The sequence below is a fragment of the Lygodium microphyllum genome, chromosome 17 (assembly GCF_053477565.2).
Source record: "Lygodium microphyllum isolate KBCC chromosome 17, Lygodium_microphyllum_v1.1.10, whole genome shotgun sequence".
NCBI lineage: Eukaryota > Viridiplantae > Streptophyta > Polypodiopsida > Schizaeales > Lygodiaceae > Lygodium > Lygodium microphyllum.
In genome coordinates this window covers 121,351,553-121,372,721 of record NC_141151.1, presented here as the reverse complement: position 1 = coordinate 121,372,721, position 21,169 = coordinate 121,351,553, and the positions used below count along the sequence as shown (strand labels likewise).

At 48.7% G+C, this 21,169-nt stretch overlaps 1 protein-coding gene across 6 annotated transcripts in view; it reads left to right on the top strand.

Moving 5' to 3' along the window:
* LOC148022310 (uncharacterized) overlaps positions 1–21,169 on the top strand; it is a 255,924-nt gene that overhangs the window by 134,693 nt on the left and 100,062 nt on the right. For all 6 annotated transcript variants that reach the window (XM_087697949.1, XM_087697947.1, XM_087697950.1 and 3 more), the window contains one exon: positions 18,457–18,574. In XM_087697949.1, the coding sequence (XP_087554075.1) occupies positions 18,457–18,574 (118 nt within the window). The remainder of the gene's footprint in view (positions 1–18,456; positions 18,575–21,169) is intronic.

The following is a 21,169-nucleotide window of genomic DNA, read 5'->3' as shown; positions in this document are numbered from 1 at the left end:
ACCTTTTACAAAAAGAGAGAGAGAGAGAGAGAGAGAGAGAGAGAGAGAGAGAGAGAGAGAGAGAATCGATGGCGGAGATGGCGAGCATGCTGGTGGGGATACGACGGGATCCCGTCTAGGGTTTCTATAGTCGCCCCTGCGGATTCCGCCTGTGGTTGCGCAGGTCGCAGCTCTGGGGCTCCACGTTTAAGCCCAGTGTCGTCTGCGACTGCCTCTTTCGTGTGCTTGTCTTCCTTCGTCTGCGTCTGCTTCCCCTCGTTGGCCCCTGTGCGCCGCCCTGCCCTGCGTGTCGCCCTGCCCTGCCTTGCCCGCCGCCTTGCCCTGCCCTGCGCGTCGCCCCGCCCTGCCGTGTGCGCCGCCCTGCCCTGCGTGTCACTTGGTCCATTTCCCCAGGGCAGCGCAGGTTCGACTGGACCCTGCCTGCAGCTGGACCTTGCAAAACGACCCTGCGCAGGATCGACCTGACCTGACCTGTGTACTCCTGTACAGACAAAGAGAGAGAGAGAGAGAGAGAATGCTTTTCTTTTTGACTCCGCCTATAATGTTCAGCGACATATTGCGAGGCTTAAGGGCCTTTTGTATTGGCAGTTAGATCTTCTCCGGCATTCTGATTTGCTCTCTAGGGAGGACTTCCGTCCCTGGCTTATGGCAATTTCATCTGCCCCCTTGCCATAACTTTGTAACATGTAGCACTTAGCCCCTCTTTACATGATGGCCTGGATTGGCGTCATGTATCTTGTAATCAAGTTATCTTGTACCTTTTTTCGTAATTAATACAATTACCTTTTACGAAAAAGAGAGAGAGAGAGAGAGAGAGAGAGAGAGAGAGAGAGAGAGAGAGAGAGAGAGAGAGTTGCCCTTGGCTGTGTGTCCTGATAGAGAGAGAAGACAGCAGTATGGCTGGCCTGGATATGGATTTTCTAGACCGGACGGTGGCAGCCCTTGGCCCTGATTCTGATACAGAGGAGCCGGAGGATATGGTGCCATGCACGGAGGAGATGCCGTCGGGTTCTGAATTTCCGCCTGCGGGCAAACACTCCAAGCATACTTCTGCCGAGCAAATGGGTCCTTAGGAATGTTCCTATGTGCAGGTTGCCTCTGATCCTGTGGATTCGTAGGAGATTGACTGGGAGCATTTGTTGGACTTTGCCAATACCTTGCTTGGCAATTATGTCCAGCACAATAATGAAACTTTTTCTAATTCGGGAACTAATGACGTGCTGGAAGCCACGGTGGACCCGAAATCAGTCTTGCGGTCTTTTTCGGTGTTTTATGACCGTGCCGTTATACTTTTCTTCACTGGCAAGATCCCAGTGCTTTCCCATATTCGCCAGTGGATGCACCATTTATTGCAAGGGGAGTGTGTTGAGGAGGTCTTCCTTGGACTCCGCGGCTTTTATGAGGTGCTGTTGAAATCGGAAAGACACCGGGCTGAGCTCCTGTCCAAGTTGCCATTATTCTTTGATCGCCGCTTGGTCCATGCTGTACTATGGCGCCCTATGGGAGACTTCCAGCGCCTGCTTCAATGAGAATGCCCGGTGTGGGTGGAAGTGGAAAATTGTCCGATGGTCTATTGGCCATTGTTAAAGGATGCGATGGCAGTTGTGGGAACAGTGCTGGTTCCCCAAAGCCTAAGGGCTATGAATCGAAACCGTTTATACATGTTATGGGACACGGCCAGGAAAAGGCCTGCGTGGCTTTGCCTCAATTGCTCTGGCATGCATCCTTTGCATTTTCGCTTGAAATGGGGCAACTTTGCAGGACACTGCTTTTCATGTGGTAAATTGGGGCACTTTATGGCCGAATGCCCAGAAAGACAACCGTCTTCCGATGACGCGTAAGTTGTGCTGCCTAAGGATGACATGGTGCTTGATGCCCCGGCACAGGAGGTCCTTCAGCCACCTAATGTTGTGGATAAAGGCAAACAACAGGTCTTGGGTTTGGATTCTCGTAGCACTGATTGGATTGAGGCACGTCAAAAAAAAGGTAAAAAGTTGGATGTAGGCCTGGCGGATTTTGGGCCTAATGCTTCACAAGATTCCGTGCGCACGTATATGCGCAGGGAAGAAATGTTCACTTCTCAGCATGCGGCGCGTACTATGGCCCCGTCTGCCCCCCGTAATCAGTCTACGAGGAAAATCTATGCAGACGGTCCCAAGGGCCCACCTGCTAAACTGGTGTTTAATACTAAAGGTAATGTGATTACACCCTGGGATTGGCGTTATCCCCGCCCCACTCCCAAGGCAGTGGATTTTCCATTTACCTCTAAAGCAAGCCGCCAGAATTTGTTTGCAGTATTGGCTGATTTTCTGGATGAGGGTGTCCTGGATGTTCTCGCGGAAAAGGTGAAATCGAGGCAACAAGCGGCTTGTTCCTGATTTCCTTTTTTTGAAGATATATGAAGATAGCCACGTGGAATGTGCGAGGCATTTGCTCTCGTCATAAGCAACATGCCATGTGGACTGTCTTGCATGAGAACCAGTGGGATGTATTGTGTGCAGTTGAGCACAAAAGTCACGGTGAAGTAGGAAAAGTTGTGGATTGTCATGGATTCCATTTGTTTTATGCAGGGACACATGCTACGCACTATTCGGGCGTGCTGATGATTGTCCATGAGAAATACCAGCTTGTTCTTGTGAAAAATGATGTATAGGGCCGCTTTCTGGTAATCAAAATCTTATTTGAAGGAGAGATTTTATGGTTGCTGGGCCTCTATGCTCCGAATGATCCCGCATTCCAACGGGATCTTTGGTCGACTTTGCACAGCTCGATGTTACTTGGCCGACGGGGTTTATTGATGGGAGATTTCAATATGTGTGTTGACTTTTCTCAGTCCACTTCAGGGCATTCGGTAATGGATGCACCGAAAAGCTGGGTGTGGAATACCTTTGCCTTGCACGTGCTTAAGCAAAACCTTTGGTCTTGGCTTGACCCTTATTTTTCAGGGTTTACTTTTCATTCCGCACAATATGCAACTGCTTGGTCGTGGTTGGACCCAATGTATATCATGCAGGGGGATGATTTTCTTCCCGAGATGCTGGAAATGAAGGTCTTGCAACAATATGCATTGTCGGACCATTTCCCCCTCCAGCTTGAGATGCTTGCACAACCTATTGAACCTTTTATGTAGTTGCTGGATAGACTCCCTTTACGTTTCAACTCCACTTATTTGAAGCATCCAATCTTTCAGGGCTATATGCAGCAATTGATTGAGCGGTTCTTATTGGACTTTGCCTCTGAGGGCTTGGCTTCCTTTGCGCAGCTGCTCTCTAATGTGCAGTGGGTTGCTCGGCAGTATGGGATCCATCATGCCTCTCTTTGTCGGCGACGTCGACATGCAATGGAGGACTTACTGGCTTTGGTCCGTTCATTGCTCGTGGACACCCCAGATGATGAATTTCTGCTGTCATTGGAGATGCGTTTGGCCCATCTTATTCAAGTGTTTCAGTTGAAATCCTATCAGCAGGCCAAGCTGCATAACTTGACTGACACATTGCAAGACGGTGCCTGTCAGTCTCATAAGTTCTTTCGCGCCTTGCATGCTTCTCCTGCTCGCGAAAATATGACTAGACTCCAGGATTCGGAAGGTCGCATGGTCACTGATCCGCAGACCATTGTCAATATGTGCAGAAATTATATTATGGAACTTCTTGGTTCTTCCCCGTCACCTTCTAGCCAGGTACGCATGCACGCTCGGTCTTCTATCATCTGGTCCGCTAGCAGGTTCCACTTGATATGCAAGCTACTTTGGAGGTGGATATTTGCGAGGAGGAGGTTATGGATGTTTTGTTACACCTACCTAAGGATAAAAGTCCTGGTTGGGATGGTCTCACTAATGAATTCTTTGAGAATTCGGCCACCCAGCTGGTGAAGCCATTGGCGGTTATGTTTCAGCAGGTTTGGGAAACAGGGGTCATGCCTTCCTCATGGAAAGAAGGCCTTATCAAACTGATTCCAAAGGTCCCTTCGCCGTCAATGCTGCAACACTGGAGACCAATTTCTTTAATGGGCTCGATGTATAAAATCTTCTCCAAAGTGCTGGCAAATCGGCTTCATAAGCACCTTCCAGCTATTGTGCATCCTCTCTAATATGGTTGTTTTAAGGGCCGCAACATTCTGCATAATATCTTAAATGTGCAAATGGCTATTGACTATGCGAGGCACTCCAGTCAGGAAGTGGTATTGATTCAATTGGATTTGGAAAAGGCTTTTGACTATGTAGACTGGTCTTTCATTGTAGATCTCATGTCTGCTATGGGTTTTGGTACTCAGATGTCCCGATTGATCTATACCATTAGCGCTGCGGCTTCTTCAAGAGTTATGCTCAATGGTGGGGTTACAGAGCCATTTGTCCTTGCACGCTCGGTCAGACAGGGTTGCCCTTTGAGTCCTCTCTTCTTTGCCCTGGCGACTCACCCGGTCCTTTCAATGTTATCCTCAATGGCGGCTTCTGCTCAGCTGGCCGGATTGTCTCTTTCTTTGGGGCAGCACTTCATTAGCCAATCTTTGGCTGATGACACCTTTATGATTTTGCGGGCGGATAGGGACAACATTTGAAAGGCATTAGATGTTTGGACGCTCTTTGGTCATGCTTCAGGTCTTCGCATCAATGCCTTTAAATCAGCCATACTCAATTGCACAGAGCCTGATTTACAGTCATTAGGCTAGCAGGGCCAAATTGTTTCCCGTGGCTCCATTGTAAGGCATCTTGGATACCCATTGGGGGTGGATGTACGGCCAAAGGCACTACTGGAGTGGATTTCACAAAAACTGGCAGCGAAGTTTATGTATTGGAAGGCGCAAGCGTGGGCATTCCATGTCCGCCTCAAAGTGGCTCAGAAAATTATGCTGCCAATGCTAACGTATTTCCTGCCATTGCTGGCGTGGACGCCTACTACTTTGAAGGCTCTCACTCGCCCCATTCGTTTTATGTTATGGAAGAAGGATTCACTGCAGGCAGGTATTTCGTGGATTTCATGGTCACATACATGTACCCCTAAACGCATGGGTGGTGGAGCTATTTTGGATGCTGAAACTCATATGTTGGCTCTTCGTTGGTCTCTTTTTCGTGCCATGTGTGTGGATCATCACCTGTGGACCATTATAGCCCGTTATTTTCTTGAGGACAGCGGGCTACGCCATGGTAATACACGACTTCGGGCCTCCTTGTGGCATGTTCTTAATGCTGACTCTCGATTTTCCAGTCCCTCTTCCTCTCTGTTACTGCACTTGGTCGGCTCTTGGAAAGTGGTGCTCCAAGAGGCCCGTTGGCATCCAGTGGGGGACCGCTTGCATACTAACTCCTTTGAGTTGGAGTTGTTGGCAGTATCGAGATTACTTTCATGGGAAGACAAACATCAGCTCAGACCGAGATTTAACCACATGGCCCGTTCAGGTGTGACTTCGATTGCGGATGCTACCCTTGCCACTCAGAATGTCCTCGCATCGTTTCGGACTGCTAGGAGACTTTTTCGAATCTCGCGTAGATACCGTGGTTGATGGGAACAGCTTTTGTCAGAGCTTCAGGGTAGGCAACCCTTTCCTGCCCTAGCTGTGGATCGTCCTTGGCAGGACTGGGACCTTGCAGGCCGGTTAAGTCTGGAAAAGGCCTCTGCGAATCAGGTGTATCATCTTCTCATTGAAGATCATCAATGGCTGGGTGTGAAAGCTAATACTGTTTGGGGACTGCGGAAATCGCAGTCATGGTGGAAGGCAACTGTGATGGAAGGCTGGCTGAATAAGACACCTTTCAAATGCAAGGTCTTTCTTTGGCGGGTAATGATTGGTGGTCTTCCTCTTGCCTCGGTCCTTTCCAAGCGTAGAATCTCCAATGGCAATTGTTTCTTCTGTACCACTACTGTGGAATCGGCCCGACATCGATTTCTTTCTTGCGCGCTCGCCAAGAATATCTGGTCACTCTTGTCGCAAGTCTGGCGCGCAGTGGTGGGGTCCGACCTTACTCCTTTCGATTGGGTTTTTGTGTGCCCAAAGTACCCCACACCACCACAGTTACATATGAAGATCTTATTTCAATTTTTCAGATACTGGGGATGTTGGCACTTTTGGACCACGCGCAATGCTTTATTCTTTGATTCGGCGTCTAATGTACCGAGACACATTGCGCGGCTTAAAGGGCTCTTGCATTGGCAGATAGATCTCATTCGGCACTCGGACTTGCTCCCTCGGGAGGATTTACTTCCCTGGCATATGGCAATTGCCTCTGGGTCATTGCCATGATTGGTGTAACCTTTTTCGTTGATTAGTACTGGGATTTTCCACACGTTGGCCTAGGGCCCTCGTGCCTTTTGTAATCTTGTAATCATGTAATCGTGTACCTTTGTTCGTAATTAATACAATTACCTTTTACAAAAGAGAGAGAGAGAGAGAGAGAGAGAGAGAGAGAGAGAGAGAGAGAGAGAATGGCGAGCGTGCGTGGAGCCGTGTCATCGCCTGTGCGCCTTGCCCTGCTGCCGCCTGTTTGACCTGTGGACTACGGCCCCTGACGTCGCCCAGTCCTGTCCGACCTGCTACCGTTGCCCGTTTGGCCTGTGAATCGTGCCCCCTGCCGTCGCCCTAACCTGCGCCCTCTATCGAAAGGCTCCGTTGACGCCCGACATCTGCTCGCCAGATCCGCCGCTGGTCGCTGTTTCTGCACCAGTGAGCAGCGCCCTTCAAATCTGCCCCCTCGACGCCTGCCATGTGCCTGACCCCGTGACGCCTGCCCCGTCGACGTTTGACCTGTGCAGAGAACTCCGTCTGTGGTTGACTGCTCTGCATCAACGTGCAGGGCTGATGCAGCTGCGTTGAAGCCTCACCTGTGTCTGACCTGTTACTGTGCGCCCCGGTTCATCTGCGCGTGTCTGTCCTGTTCTCCACAGGAGCCCCGTTGTAGTCCTGTTGCTGCAGCCGGGTGGTTCCCTGATTTGCAGGTCTGTGGGACTTGCACAGAGAGAGAGAGAGAGAGAGAGAGAGAGAGAGAGAGAGAGAGAGAGAGAGAGGGGGGAGAGCGAGAGCAAGAAGACAACAGTATGGCTGGCCTGGATATGGATTTTCTAGACCGGACGGTGGCAGCCCTTGGCCCTGATTCCGATACAGAGGAGCTGGAGGATATGGTGCCATGCACGGAGGAGCTGCCTCCGGGTTCTGAACTGCCGCCTGCAGGCAAACGCTCCAAGCATACTTCTGACGAGCCAATGGGTCCTCAGGAACGTTCCTATGCGCAGGTTGCCTCTGATCGTGTGGATTCGCAGGAAATTGACTGGGAGCATTTGCTGGACTTTGCCAATACTTTGCTTGGCGATTATGTTCAGCATAATAATGAAACTTTTTCTGATGCGGGAACGGATGATGTGCTGGAAGCCACGGTGGACCCGAAATCAGTCTTGCGGTCCTTCTCGGTGTTTTATGACCGTGCAGTTATACTTTTCTTCACTGGCAGGTTCCCAGTGCTTTCATATATTCGCCAGTGGATGCACCATTTATTGCAAGGGGAGTGTGTTGAGGAGATCTTCCTTGGACCTCGCGGCTTTTATGAGGTGCTGTTGAAATCGGAAACGCATCGAGCTGAGCTCCTGTCCAAGTTGCCACTATTCTTTGATCGCCGCTTGGTCCATGTTGTACCATGGCGCCCTATGGGCGACTTCCAGCGTTTGCTTCAACGAGAATGCCCAGTGTGGGTGGAAGTGGAAAATTGTCCGGCGGTCTATTGGCCATTGTTGAAGGATGTGATGGCGGTTGTGGGAACAGTGCTGGTTCCCCCAAGCCTCAGGGCTATGAACCGAAACCGTTTATGCATGTTATGGGACACGGCCAGGAAAAGGCCTGCGTGGCTTCGCCTCAATTGTTGTGGCATGAATCCTTTGCATTTTCGCTTGAAATGGGGCAACTTTGCGGGACACTGCTTTTCATGTGGTAAATTGGGGCATTTTATGGTTGAATGCCCTGAAAGGCAACCGTCTTCGGAGGATGCGCAGGTTGTGTTGCCCAAGGATGACATGGTGCTTGATGCCCTGACACAGGAGGCCCTTCAGCCACCTAATGTCATGGATAAAGGCAAACAACAGGTCCTGGGTTTGGATTCCCGTAGCACTGATTGGATTGAGGCACGTCAAAAAAAAGGTAAAAATTTGGATGCAGGCCTGGCGGATCCTGGGCCTAATGCTTCCCAGGATTCCGTGCGCACATATACGCGCAGGAAAGAAATGGTCACTTCACAGCATGCTGCGCGTACTATGGCCCCGTCTGCCCCCCGTAATCAATCTACAAGGAAAGTCTATACAGACGGCCCCAAGGGCCCACCTGCTAAGCTGGCGTTTGATACAAAAGGTAATGTGACTACACCCTGGGATCGGCGTTATCCCCGCCCCACTCCCAAGGCAGTGGATTTTCCTTCTACGTCGAAAGCAGGTCGCCAGAATTCGTTTGCAGTATTGGCTGATTTTCTGGATGAGGGTGTCTTGGATGCTCTTGTGGAAAAGGTGAAATCGAGGCAACAGGCGCCTCGTTCCTGACTTCCTTTTTTGAAGATATATGAAGATAGCCACGTGGAATGTGCGAGGAATTTGCTCTCGCCATAAGCAACATGCCATGTGGACTGTCTTGCATGAGAACCACTGGGATGTATTGTGTGCAGTTGAGCACAAAAGTTATGGTGAAGCAGAAAAGTTGTGGATTGTCATGGATTCCGTCTGTTTTATGCAGGGACACATGCTACGCACTATTCGGGCGTGCTGATGATTGTCCATGAGAAATACCAGCCTGTTCTTGTTAAAAATGATGTGCAGGGCCGCTTTCTGGTAATCGAAGTCTTATTTGAAGGAGAGATTTTATGGTTGCTGGGCCTCTATGCTCTGAATGATTCCACATCCCGACGGGATCTTTGGTCGACTTTGCAGGGCTCCATGTCACTTGGCCGAAGGGGGTTATTGATGGGAGATTTCAATATGTGTGTTGACTCTTCTCAGTCCACTTCAGGGCATTCGGTAATGGATACGCCGGAAAGCCGGGTGTGGAATTCCTTTGCTTTGCACGTACTTAAGCAAGATCTTTGGTCGTGGCTTCACCCTTCTTTTTCAGGGTTTACTTTTCATTCCGCACAATATGCAACTACTTGGTCGCGGTTGGACAGAATGTATATCATGCAGGGGGATGATTTTCTTCCCGAGATGCTGGAAATGAAGGTCTTGCAGCAATATGCGTTGTCGGACCATTTCCCCCTCCAGCTTGAGATGCGGGCACAATCTATTGCACCTTTTATGCAGTTGCTGGATAGGCTGCCTTTACGTTTCAACTCCTCTTATTTGAAGCATCCAATTTTTCAAGGCTATATGCAGCAATTGATTGAGCGGTTCTTATTGGACTTCGCCTCTGAGGGCTTGGCTTCATTTGCACGGCTGCTCTTTAATGTGCAGCGGTTTGCTCGGCAGTATGGGATTCATCATGCCTCTCTTTGACGCCGACGTCGACATGCAGCAGAGGACTTACTGGCTTTGGTCCGTTCCTTGCTCCTGGATTCCCCAGATGATGATGTACTGTTGTCACTGGAGAGGCGTTTGGCCCATCTTATTCAAGTGTTTCAGTTGAAATCTTATCAGCAGGCCAAGCTACATAACTTGACTGACACATTGCAAGATAGTGCCTGCCAGTCTTATAAGTTCTTTCGCGCCTTGCATGCTTCTCCGGCTCGCGAAAATATGACTAGACTCCAGGATTCGGAAGGTCGCATGGTCACTGATCCACAGACCATTGTCAATATGTGCAGAAATTATTTTATGGAACTTCTTGGTTCTTCTTCCTCGCCTTCTAGCCAGGTTACGCATGCCCGCTCGGTCTTCTATCATCTGGTCTGCCAGCAGGTTCCATTTGATATGCAAGCCACTTTGGAGGCGGATATTTGCGAGGAGGAGGTTATGGATGTTTTGTTGCATCTGCCTAAGGATAAAAGTCCTGGTTGGGATGGTCTCACTAATGAATTCTTTGAGAACTCGGCCACGCAGTTGGTGAAGCCATTGGTGGTCATGTTTCAGCAGGTTTGGGAAACAGGGGTCATGCCTTCCTTATGGAAAGAAGGCCTTATCAAATTGATTCCAAAGGTCCCTTCGCCGTCAAAGCTGCAACACTGGAGACCAATTTCTTTGATGGGCTCGATGTATAAAATCTTCTCCAAAGTGCTGGCGAATCGGCTTCACAAGCACCTTCCAGCTATTGTGCATCCTCTCCAATATGGTTTCATTAAGGGCCGCAACATTGTGCATAATATCTTAAATGTGCAAATGGCTATTGACTATGCGCGGCACTCCAGTCAGGAAGTGGTATTGATTCAATTGGACTTGGAAAAGGCGTTTGACTATGTGGACTGGTCTTTCATTGCAGATCTCATGTCTGCTATGGGCTTTGGTACCCGGATGTCCCGATTGATCTTCACCATTAGTGCTGCGGCTTCTTCAAGAGTTATGCTCAATGGTGGGGTTACAGAGCCATTTGTCCTTGCACGCTCGGTCAGACAAGGTTGCCCTTTGAGTCCTCTATTCTTTGCCCTGGCGACTCACCCTGCCCTTTCAATGTTCTCCTCCATGGCGGCTTCTTCTCAGCTGGCAGGGTTGTCTCTTCCTTTGGGGCAGCACTTCATTAGCCAATCTTTGGCTGATGACACCTTTATGATTTTGCAGGTGGACAGGGACAACATTCGAAAGGCATTAGATGTTTAGACGCTCTTTGCTCAGGCCTCTGGTCTTCGCATCAATGCCTTTAAGTCAGCTATTCTCAGTTGCACGGAGCCTGATTTACAGTCATTAGGCTGGCAGGGCCAGGTGGTTTCCCGTGGCTCCATTGTCAGGCATCTTGGATACCCATTGGGGATGGATGTACGGCCAAAGGACCTGCTGGAGTGGATTTCACAAAAACTGGCGGCGAAGTTTATGTATTGGAAGTCGCAAGCGTGGCCATTCCATGGCCGCTTTTTGGTGGTTGAAATCTTATTCGAAGGGGAAATCCTATGGTTACTTGGCCTTTATGCTCCGAATGATTCGTTATCTCGCCGGGAGCTTTGGCAGACTTTGCAGACTTCCTTGTCACTTGGCAGACGGGGCTTCTTCATGGGGGATTTCAATATGTGTGTTGATTCTTCCCAGTCTACATCGGAGCACTCAGTCATGGATGCGCCGGAAAGTCGTATGTGGCACGAGTTGGCTCTTGCTGTTCTCAAGCAAGATCTTTGGTCCTGGCTACACCCGTCTTCTCCAGGCTTTACTTTCCATTCGGCCCAGTATGCCACAACATGGTCGCGGTTGGACCGTATATATATCATGCAGAATGATGATTTTCTGCCTGAGATGCTCGAAATAAAAGTGTTGCAGCAATATGTCTTGTTGGACCATTTCCCTCTGCAGTTCGAGTTGCTTGCACAACCCATTGCCCCTTTCAAGCAATTTCTAGAGAGACTCCCTTTGCGTTTCAACTCGTCCTACTTAAAGCATACAATTTTTCAGGGCTATATGCAGCAATTGCTTGACAGATTCTTCTTGGACTTTTCCTCTCAAGGCACTGCGTCATTTGAAAGATTGCTCTCTAATGTGCAGCGGGTTGCTCAGCAATATGGGATCTATCATGCCTCTCTTTGTCGGCGCCGTCGACAGGCAGCGGAGGATCTACTGGTTTTGGTTCGCTCCCTGCTGGTGGACACTTCGGATGATGCATTTCTGCTTGCACTGGCCATGCGGGTGGCCGATCTTATTAAAGAATTCCAGTTAAAATCGTATCAGCAGGCCAAATTGCAACATCTGACAGAGACTTTGCAAGATAGTGCATGTCAAACCCATAAGTTCTTTCGAGCTCTCCATGCCTCTCCTGCTCGAGAGAATATGACCAGACTCGAGGATGCAGAAGGCCACCTTATCCTGGATCCACAGACTATTGTGCATATGTGTAGGAATTATTTCCGTGACCTTCTCGGTTCTGCTTCTCCACCTTCAGCCCAAATTACTCAGGCCCGTTCGGTTTTTTATGACCTGGTCCGCAATCAGCTCCCGCAGGACATGCAAGCTACTCTGGAGTCAGATATTGGTGAAGCAGAGGTTATGGATGTCTTGTTACACTTGCCCAAAGATAAAAGTCCGGGTTGGGATGGTCTCACCAATGAGTTCTTTGAAGCTTTCGCTACCCAACTGGCGAAACCATTGCAGGCTTTGTATCAGCAGGTGTGGGAAACAGGGATCATGCCTCCCTCATGGAAACAAGGACTTATTAAACTGCTTCCAAAAGTTCCTTCGCCATCTAAGTTGACACAGTGGCGTCCAATTTCTTTGATGGGTTCAATGTACAAAATCTTCTCCAAAGTAATGGCGAATCGGCTCCATAAGCATCTCCCTGCCCTTGTGCACCCTCTCCAGTATGGTTTCATTAAGGGCCGAAATATTCTACACAATGTTATGAATGCCCAATTGGCCATTGATTATGCCCGGCATTCTAATCAGGAGGTGGTACTGATTCAACTGGACCTGGAAAAGGCTTTTGACTATCTGGACTGGTCTTTCGTTGCTGACCTTATGTCTGCTATGGGCTTTGGTGCTTGGATGTCTCGTCTGATCTACACCATTAGTGCTGCGGCGTCTTCGCGAGTCATGCTAAACGGAGGTGTTACTGAGCCATTTGTCCTTGCCCGTTCTGTCCGACAGGGGTGCTCTTTGAGCCCTTTATTCTTTGCCCTTGCGACACATCCAGTTCTTTCCATGCTATCACATATGGCCGCCTCTTCCCAGTTGGCCGGACTGTCGCTTCCTACAGGACAATACTTCATTGGCCAATCCCTAGCGGATGATACTTTTATGATTTTGCGTGCGGACAAGGATAACCTTCGAAAAGCATTGGATGTTTGGGGTCTCTTTGGTCAGGCGTCAGGCCTTCGTATCAATGCGCTCAAATCAGCCATTCTAAGCTGCACGGAGTCGGATTTGCAGTCCTTGGACTGGCAGGGTCTGGTTGTTCCTCGAGGTTCCATTGTCAGGCATCTTGGATACCCTTTGGGTGTTGATGTTCCCCCAAAGCAGCTTCTGTAGTGGATTTCTCAAAAAATGGTGGCCAAGTTTATGTATTGGAAGTCTCAGGCCTGGCCCTTTCATGTTCGCCTCAAAGTAGCCCAGATAATTATGTTTCCAATGCTCACATATTTCTTGCCATTGTTGCCCTGGACTCCTACGACTCTGAATGCTCTCACTCAGTCTATTTGCTTCATGCTATGGAAGAAGGACTCATTGCATGCAGGTATTTCCTGGATCTCGTGGTCGCATGCGTGCACCCCCAAACGCATGGGCGGCGGAGCTATTTTAGATGCCCAAACTCACATGCAGGCACTTCGTTGGTCCCTTTTCCGTGCCATGTGCTCCGATGATCATCATCCGTGGGTCGCTATTGCCGTTATTTCCTCGAGGGCCATGGGCTTTGGCATGGCAATACCCAACTCCGGAGTTCTTGGTGGCACGTTCTTAATGCTGATTCGCGGTTTTCCAGTTCTTCTTCATCGCTGCTTACTCATTTGGTGTGTTCCTGGAAACACGTCCTTCAAAAGGCTCAGTGGCACCCAACGGAGGATCGCTTGGCTAATAACTCTTTTCAATTGGAATTACTGGCAGTCTCGCGTTTACTTTCGTGGGAAGGTAAACATGAGCTTAGACCACAATTCAACCGGATGGCACGTTTGGGCTTGTCTTCAATTGCGGATGCCACCCTTGCCAGTCGCAATGTGCTTATATCGTTTCGTATTGCTAGGAGGCTTTTCAGGATCCCTCGTGGATATAGGCCTTTATGGGAACAGCTTTTAACGGTGCTCCAGAGCAGACAACCCTTTCCTGCTCTTGCTTCGGATCAGCCCTGGCAGGATTGGGACCTACAAGGCCGGCTGCATTTGAGCACAGCTTCTGCTAACCAAGTGTATCATCTTCTGATTAAAGATAATCAATGGCTAGTTACTAAAGCGAATGCTTTATGGGGATTGCGTAAATCCCGGTCATGGTGGAGGGCAACTGTGATGGAGGGCTGGGTCAACAAGACACCCTTTAAATACAAAGTCTTTCTTTGGAGAGTGATGATTGGGGGTCTTCCGCTTGCTTCGGCTCTTTCCAAGCGACGAATCTCCAATGGCACCTGTTTCTTTTAGACCACTACTATGGAATCCGCCCGCCACCGATTTATTTCTTGCCCCGTCGCTAAGAAAGTCTGGTTATTTTTGTTGGCCGTTTGGCGAGGGGTGGTTGGTATCACACTGCGCCCCTTTGATTGGGTTTTGGGCCAGCCCAAATACCCTACTCCCGCACAGCCACATATGAAGCTCATGTATCACTTTCTTCGATACTGGGGCTGTTGGCATAACTGGACCATTCGGAATGCTTTTCTGTTTGACTCCACCCATAATGTTCAGCGGCATATTGTGAGGCTTAAGGGCCTCTTGTATTGGCAGTTAGCTCTTCTCCATCGTTCTGATTTGCTCTCTACGGAGGACTTCTGTCCTTGGCATATGGCAATTTCCTCCGCATCCTTGCCATGACATTGTAACCTGTAGTACTTAGCACCTCTTCACATGATGGCTTGGATTGTCGTCATGTATCTTGTAATCAAGTAATCTTGTATTTTTTTTCGTAATTAATACAATTACCTTTTACGAAAAAAAAATAGAGAGAGAACGCATGGGTGGTGGGGCTATTTTGGATGCTGAAACTCATATGCTGGCACTCTGTTGGTCTCTTTTTCGTGCCATGTGCTTGGATCATCACCCATGGGTCTTGATAGCCCGTTATTTTCTTGAGGATCACGGGCTTATGCATGGTAATACCCAAATTCGGAGCTCCTAGTGGCATGTTCTTAATGCAGACTCTCGGTTTTCTAGTCCTTCATCATCCCTGCTTGCTCATTTGGTATGTTCCTGGAAATTGGTTTTCCAGAAGGCTCAGTGGCATCCAGCGGAGGACCGCTTAGCTACTAACTCTTTTCAATTGGAATTGTTAGCAGCCTCGTGATTACTTTCTTGGGAAGGCAAACATGAGCTCAGACCAAAATTTAACCACATGGCACGTTTGGGCTTGACTTCAGTTGCAGATGCCACCCTTGCTGGTCGCAATGTGTTGATATCATTTCGTACAGCCAGGAGGCTTTTCAGGATCCCTCGTGGATACCGTGATTTATGGGGACAGCTTTTGATTGTGCTTCAGAGCAAACAACCCTTTCCTTCCCTTGCTTCGGATCATCCCTGGTAGGACTGGGACCTTGCAGGCCAGGTGAATTTGGAAAAGGCCTCAGCTAACCAGGTGTATCATCTTCTGATTAAAGATCATCAATGGCTAGTTACTAAAGCTAATACTGTATGGGGATTGCGTAAATCTTAGTCATGGTGGAAGGTAACTGTGATGGAGGGCTGGTTGAACAAGACACCTTTCAAATGCAAGGTCTTTCTTTGGAGGGTGATGATTGGTGGTCTTCCTCTTGCTTCAGCCCTTTCCAAGCATCGAATCTCCAATGGCAATTGTTTCTTTTGCACCACCAGTGTGGAATTGGCCCGTCATCAATTTATTTCTTGCCCTCTCGCTAAGAAAATCTGGTCACTCTTGTCAGCTGTTTGGCGAGCGGTGGTTGGTTTCTCACTAAGCCCTTTTGATTGGGTTTTTGTGTGGCCCAAATATCCCACACCGGCACAGTCACATATGAAGATCTTGTTTCACTTTATTAGATACTCGGGCTGTTGGCACAATTGGACCATTCATAATGCTTTTCTTTTTTATTCAGCCTCTAATGTTCAGGGACATATTGCTAGGCTTAAAGGTCTCTTGCACTGGCAGATAGATCTCATTCGGCACTCTGACTTACTCCCTCTGGAGGACTTACTTCCCTGGCATATCGCAATTTCCTCTGCGTCTTTGCCATGACATTTTGTAACTCTTTTGTCGTTTAGTACTTTATAAATATAACATCCATTACGAAAAAAAAAAGAACGCCTTTCTTTCCCCTGAGGCACCTAGATGTCCTTTCGCAGCTTCTGAAGAATCTTTTAGGTACCGCCTAGCTATAGTGATCTCTGGGGTAGAGTCTCTGAGCTCTTGCAAGACTAGCAGCCCTTTCTTGTTCTGGATTCTTATTACCCTTGGTGGGATTGGGATCTTGTAGGACATTTGACCCTTTAGTTCTCTTCAGTTAATTAGATCCATCATCTCTTGATGAGAGACCGTGCATGGATCACCACCAAAGCCAATTCTCTTTCGGGATTGCACAAATCTAAAGCTTGGTGGAAATTGACAATAATGGAGGGATGGATCAACAAGATGCCATTCAAATGCAAGGTATTCATTTGGGGAATCTTGGTGGGGGGCCTTCCCCTTGTGTCGGCCCCTCATTGTAGAGGTATACATAATATGGTATATCTAATGGGAATTGTTTCTTCTATGCCATTGGAGTGGAGTCTTCCTGTCACATATTCATTTGCTGCTCTTTTGCTTGAAAGATTTGGACCCTTCTATTGGACATTTGGCTTGCAGTAGATGGGCATAAGGATGTGTCCGCTTGAATGGGTTTTTGAAAAAGCTAAATACAATGGTTTGCCATAGCCTCACATGAAGATTTTGTTTCACTTTTTCAGATTTTGGGGGTTTGGCATATTTGGGTCACTCGCAATACATCATTTTGATACTGCCTTGGGCATTTAGCATCGTGTTGCAAAGCTTGAGGGACTTCCTCAATCTTGACCTTCTACAACATGTTGATATCTTGGTCAGATAGGATTTAGTTCCATGGCATACGGCAATCTCTTCTGTTCCTTTGCTATGACTTTGTATCTTTTATGCACGATGGACTAGAGCCATCCTGCATCTTGTAATCTTGCACTCTTGCACTCTTGTACTTGTATTTTTTCTAATTAATATAATTACCTATTATGAAAAGAACAAAAGAGAACACCTTCCCTTTTGGAATCATTGCCAATCTCTTTTGCTTCTCAATTTGTTGAGCTATGTAAGCTTGTAGTTTCTTTTATGGAGCTTATTGCCTCTGTGATTTAGGGACTCAACTTTATTCATCAGTATATATTTGTTGTGAAGCTCTATGGGTTAATTCCTTTTGCTCAAACCATACACCTGATCAACATTTTTATTATTCTCTCTTTTGGCTCAATTGCTCATGTGTATCTTTTGCTTCTTAATTTTGTTGAGTTATTTTCAGTTTTCTTCTGTTGAGCTTATTGTGATTTATGGAGGCCAACTTTGTTCTGCAGTTTTGTTTTGTTGATATGTGATGATTATTATGGAGTTAAAATTTTTGGTGACATTCTGGCTATTTGGGATGTGGTGTTTTATCTATGATTGTGGTGCATTCACCATGCTGTGGTGGCATGGGGTATGTGTGCCTGGGATTGGTAAGTTGGAGTCAATATCTATTCCGATAATAGACTTTCTTGTCATTTTGTGAATTGGGCACACATGAAAAGTGTAAACAGTCTATGTTCCTTGCCTGGCATTTTCTAAGATGAGAAAAGCAGAGAAAAGATTTGTTTGTTATGTGACAACACGTCCTTGATGTCTCTGTGCAGTGAGCGTGCACCTTTTTGGTTTGTAAGTCATCCTAGGTTCATTTAGGATGACTGGAGCCTTTAGATTAACTCCCAACAGGATTTCAAACCAGGTATGTTATCTAGGGGCTAGAGCTCTGTTCACTTCAGTTAACCAAGGCTAGAGCTCTATCCACTTAAGGCAAATGGTATTTGCACATGCCAACTACCTAGTCTTTTCTATAACAGAGAAGGTAGCATTCTATTATCTGGTCTGTGCCAACTATCTAGTCCTTTCTATAGTGGAGCAGGTAGAGTTCTGTCATTTTCTCTGACCATGTCAGATGAAGTGTAGTACTTACTGTGTGACACCAGAGCACCTGTATGCTCTTAACTATGGTCAATGTCGTGCTCATTTGTTCCACATGTAAATATTTTCTGCACTGGTTTCTTCATTGTAATGCCAAAGGAGAAACACATGTTCTGATCCAAACGTCACCTCCCGCTGCTAGGCAGTGGTACATAGTGGACCTTGGCATTTCATAAACCATCCAATTTAATCTTTTTGTTTCTCAAATTCTGATCAGATGATAGAATGAAAACCTGTCATTATTTTAAGCAGGAAAAAGTTAGGTGGCAGGCTTTAAAACTTAGAAAGAGGAATCTTGAACTCCTGGTCATTTTCCCTTGCCACATTGATTGACTGGACCTCACTACTAGGCAATGTTAGCAATCCAATAGGAAACTAGCATCCAGCATAAATGTAGAAGTGCAATTATTTTACATGAAAAACATAACAAAAGGATAAGTTGTGAGAAAAACCAATAGTTTTATCAGACCTTGTCAAAAGACATCTGAGATAAAGCTATGCTAGACATAAAGTTATCATGCTGTTGAGGGAGAGAGAGACTGATTTATTTCAAAGTTGTCTCATTCAGGTTATCAAAGAAGAGCGAAGGCTGCGAATTGACAATGCTGCATATGGTCGATTCACAGAAACATTTCTGGAGATGGGTTTTCCAGGGTTTCCCTATAGGCGTCCAGTAATAGGATACCGTATCCATTTTGATTATCCCTGCAAATTTAGAGCCTTGAAAAGTGTGATCAGTGAATTTGACTATGCTTTGAAGGTTAATAAGTATCACAATTGCGTGCTTTTGTAGTATGCCGAATCATAAAGACACATCTAACTGAAACAAGCTCAAGTCTAGATTAGGTTTTATCAAAGTTCCATTTCTCCTGTTTTCCAAAGAAAATATTTCTCATGTGATTGTTTTGTGTGTTTTGATTGCTGAGACATGTCTTTCCTCTTGTATACACGAAATGCAACTTGTTCTTCTTTTGTCTCATGGTGCACTACAAGCTTTCATAATCTCTCTAATAGTTTCATGGGCACAAATATTGGTTACTTTTGATGCAGCACTGTGTTATTGCTTGTTGAGGATAGTAGAAGTCTCTAGCTCCCACTTCCATGGTTTTGCTGCCCAATTGCTGATAGAGGATGTATAGATACGTAAGCTCCTGCCGTTGCGTATGCTGCTGCTGCTCCGCCTGCCATCATTCCTGCCCTCCCCTCCCCCCCGCCTACCGCTCATGGTCCCCCGCCTCTGCCATGTCTACTCCCCCGCTCTCTCCCCCGTACTGACTAGCCGCCGCCTTCCTCCCCGCCTCTGCTCCGTCTACTCCCCCGCCTCTGCCTTGTCTACTCCCCCGCACAGACTGCCCGCCGCCTCCTCCCCCGCCTCTACTCTATCTACTCTCCCCCGCATCTTCTCCGTCTACTCCCCCCCGTCTCTGCTCCGTCTACTCCCCCAACCGACTCCCCCTCCCTGGGGAGTGCTGCTCCCTGGCGTGGGCCCCCCCGCACACCCCCCCCCCGCCCACCTCTACTCCGCCTCCTCCCCCGCCTCTACTCTATCTACTCTCCACCGCATCTTCTCCGTCTACTCCCCCCCGCCTCTACTCCGTCTACTCCCCCAACCGACTCCCCCTCCCTGGGGAGTGCTGCTCCCTGGCGTGGGCCCCCCCGCACACCACCCCCCACCCCACCCCCCCCCCCCCCCCCCCCCCCCGCTTGAACCCACCCCTCTTCTTTCGCCTGTTGGCTTGATCCCTCTGCCTTCCTGTCATAGGCTGAAAAAGGAAAAACTGAGTGGTGCTTAACTAAAACTACACGCCATCAAGACGGAGTTGGACTACAGCAGTGTCCAACACTCACCACCACCACCACACGCCCCCCCCCTCCCAAACCCCCCAACTTGCCATCAGCCCTCTTGTTGCTCCCTTCCCCTACAGCAACATCCCCCCCACCTCCGACAGTGCAACAGAGTGAGTGGTAGGTCCTTAGTAGGGACGCGCGATGGAAACCTTTGGTCAAACACTGGTGCATACACGAGTGCCCCCTAGTCAAACACCTTTTGCATCATCCTTTCTGAGGAATAGCTCTTGGCCATCTGAGCCACAGAGTTGGAGCTGAAAGAAACAACGATCTTTGGTTAGGTCGTTGGACACTCCCCATTGAGGGCCCAGTTGCGGGATCTGCTCCACTCCACGGTGCGCATTGGCATAGCGCAGATTAGGGAGACAGTCCTCATGGGCTGAGGGATCTTCATGGTTTGACTCACCTCTGTGGACGCAGCCCATGAGTTAGTGGAGAGCTTGCCCTATGCCTCCACGAAGGGGGTCATCTACATGGTTCCCTGGTATAGCAGCTTCACAGTGGAGTCTTTTGCGCTCCACAACAGTTTTCTTGGACACCCAGTCACCCTACTTTTCTCTAGACTAGCAGTAGAGTACCGGCAGTTAGTGGAGGACTTTGGTCGGCTCTTTGGCACAGTTCTTCTTGCTTCCTTCGCGGATGCAGTGACAGCTATAGGAGTTCCAAAGGTACGAGTGGCTGTGAAAGACACAAAAAGCATACCAAAGTTCTTGGAGATTGAGGCTGGAGGTCACCCCTTTAGGCAAGAGGTCATTGTGACTGGGAAACTAGGGCAGTGCTTGTGCTGCTATGACTATGGGCATCAGGCAGCAGATTGTACGCGTTTCGGAGCCAAGACAGCTCCGTCGACAGGCCCATAGGTGGACGTTGACGGCTTCACATGGGTCCAGAGACGACAGAGAGAGAGATGGCAGGGGGGCCGCAGACAGCCCCTCAGACCTAGCCTCAACAGCAGGGGGGCAAGAGGGCAAGCAACGCCCCCTCGGCAGAGCACCTCGCAGCCCCTCCTAGCTCGCCCTACCCGATAGGACCGCAGTCCCCCACATCCATTACCTGCACCAGAGACTACCTCACATGAGATCCCACAGCTCCCACACCCCTCCTCCCCCATTTCCCATGCCCCCCCGCCCCCCTCCCACTGACCGTGGTCCACAGCTGCCCCCCCCCTCCCCACCCCACCCACACCCAGCACATACCTGCGACCGTCCCTCCATCCCTCGATCCCCCTCTTTTCCCCCACCACCCCCCTTGTCGAGCACCGCCCCTGATCTGTATCCGTTTCAGGAGATCCCCCCCAGACCCACCCCCCCTCCTCCATCAGGTGATGATGAGCCACACATGCCCACATCCTCCTCGCACCAACAGTGTTTCCCGTTCCATGCAACCACCAGCTCATCTGCCCCTGCCGCCCGTCACACTTTCCCGAGACAGGC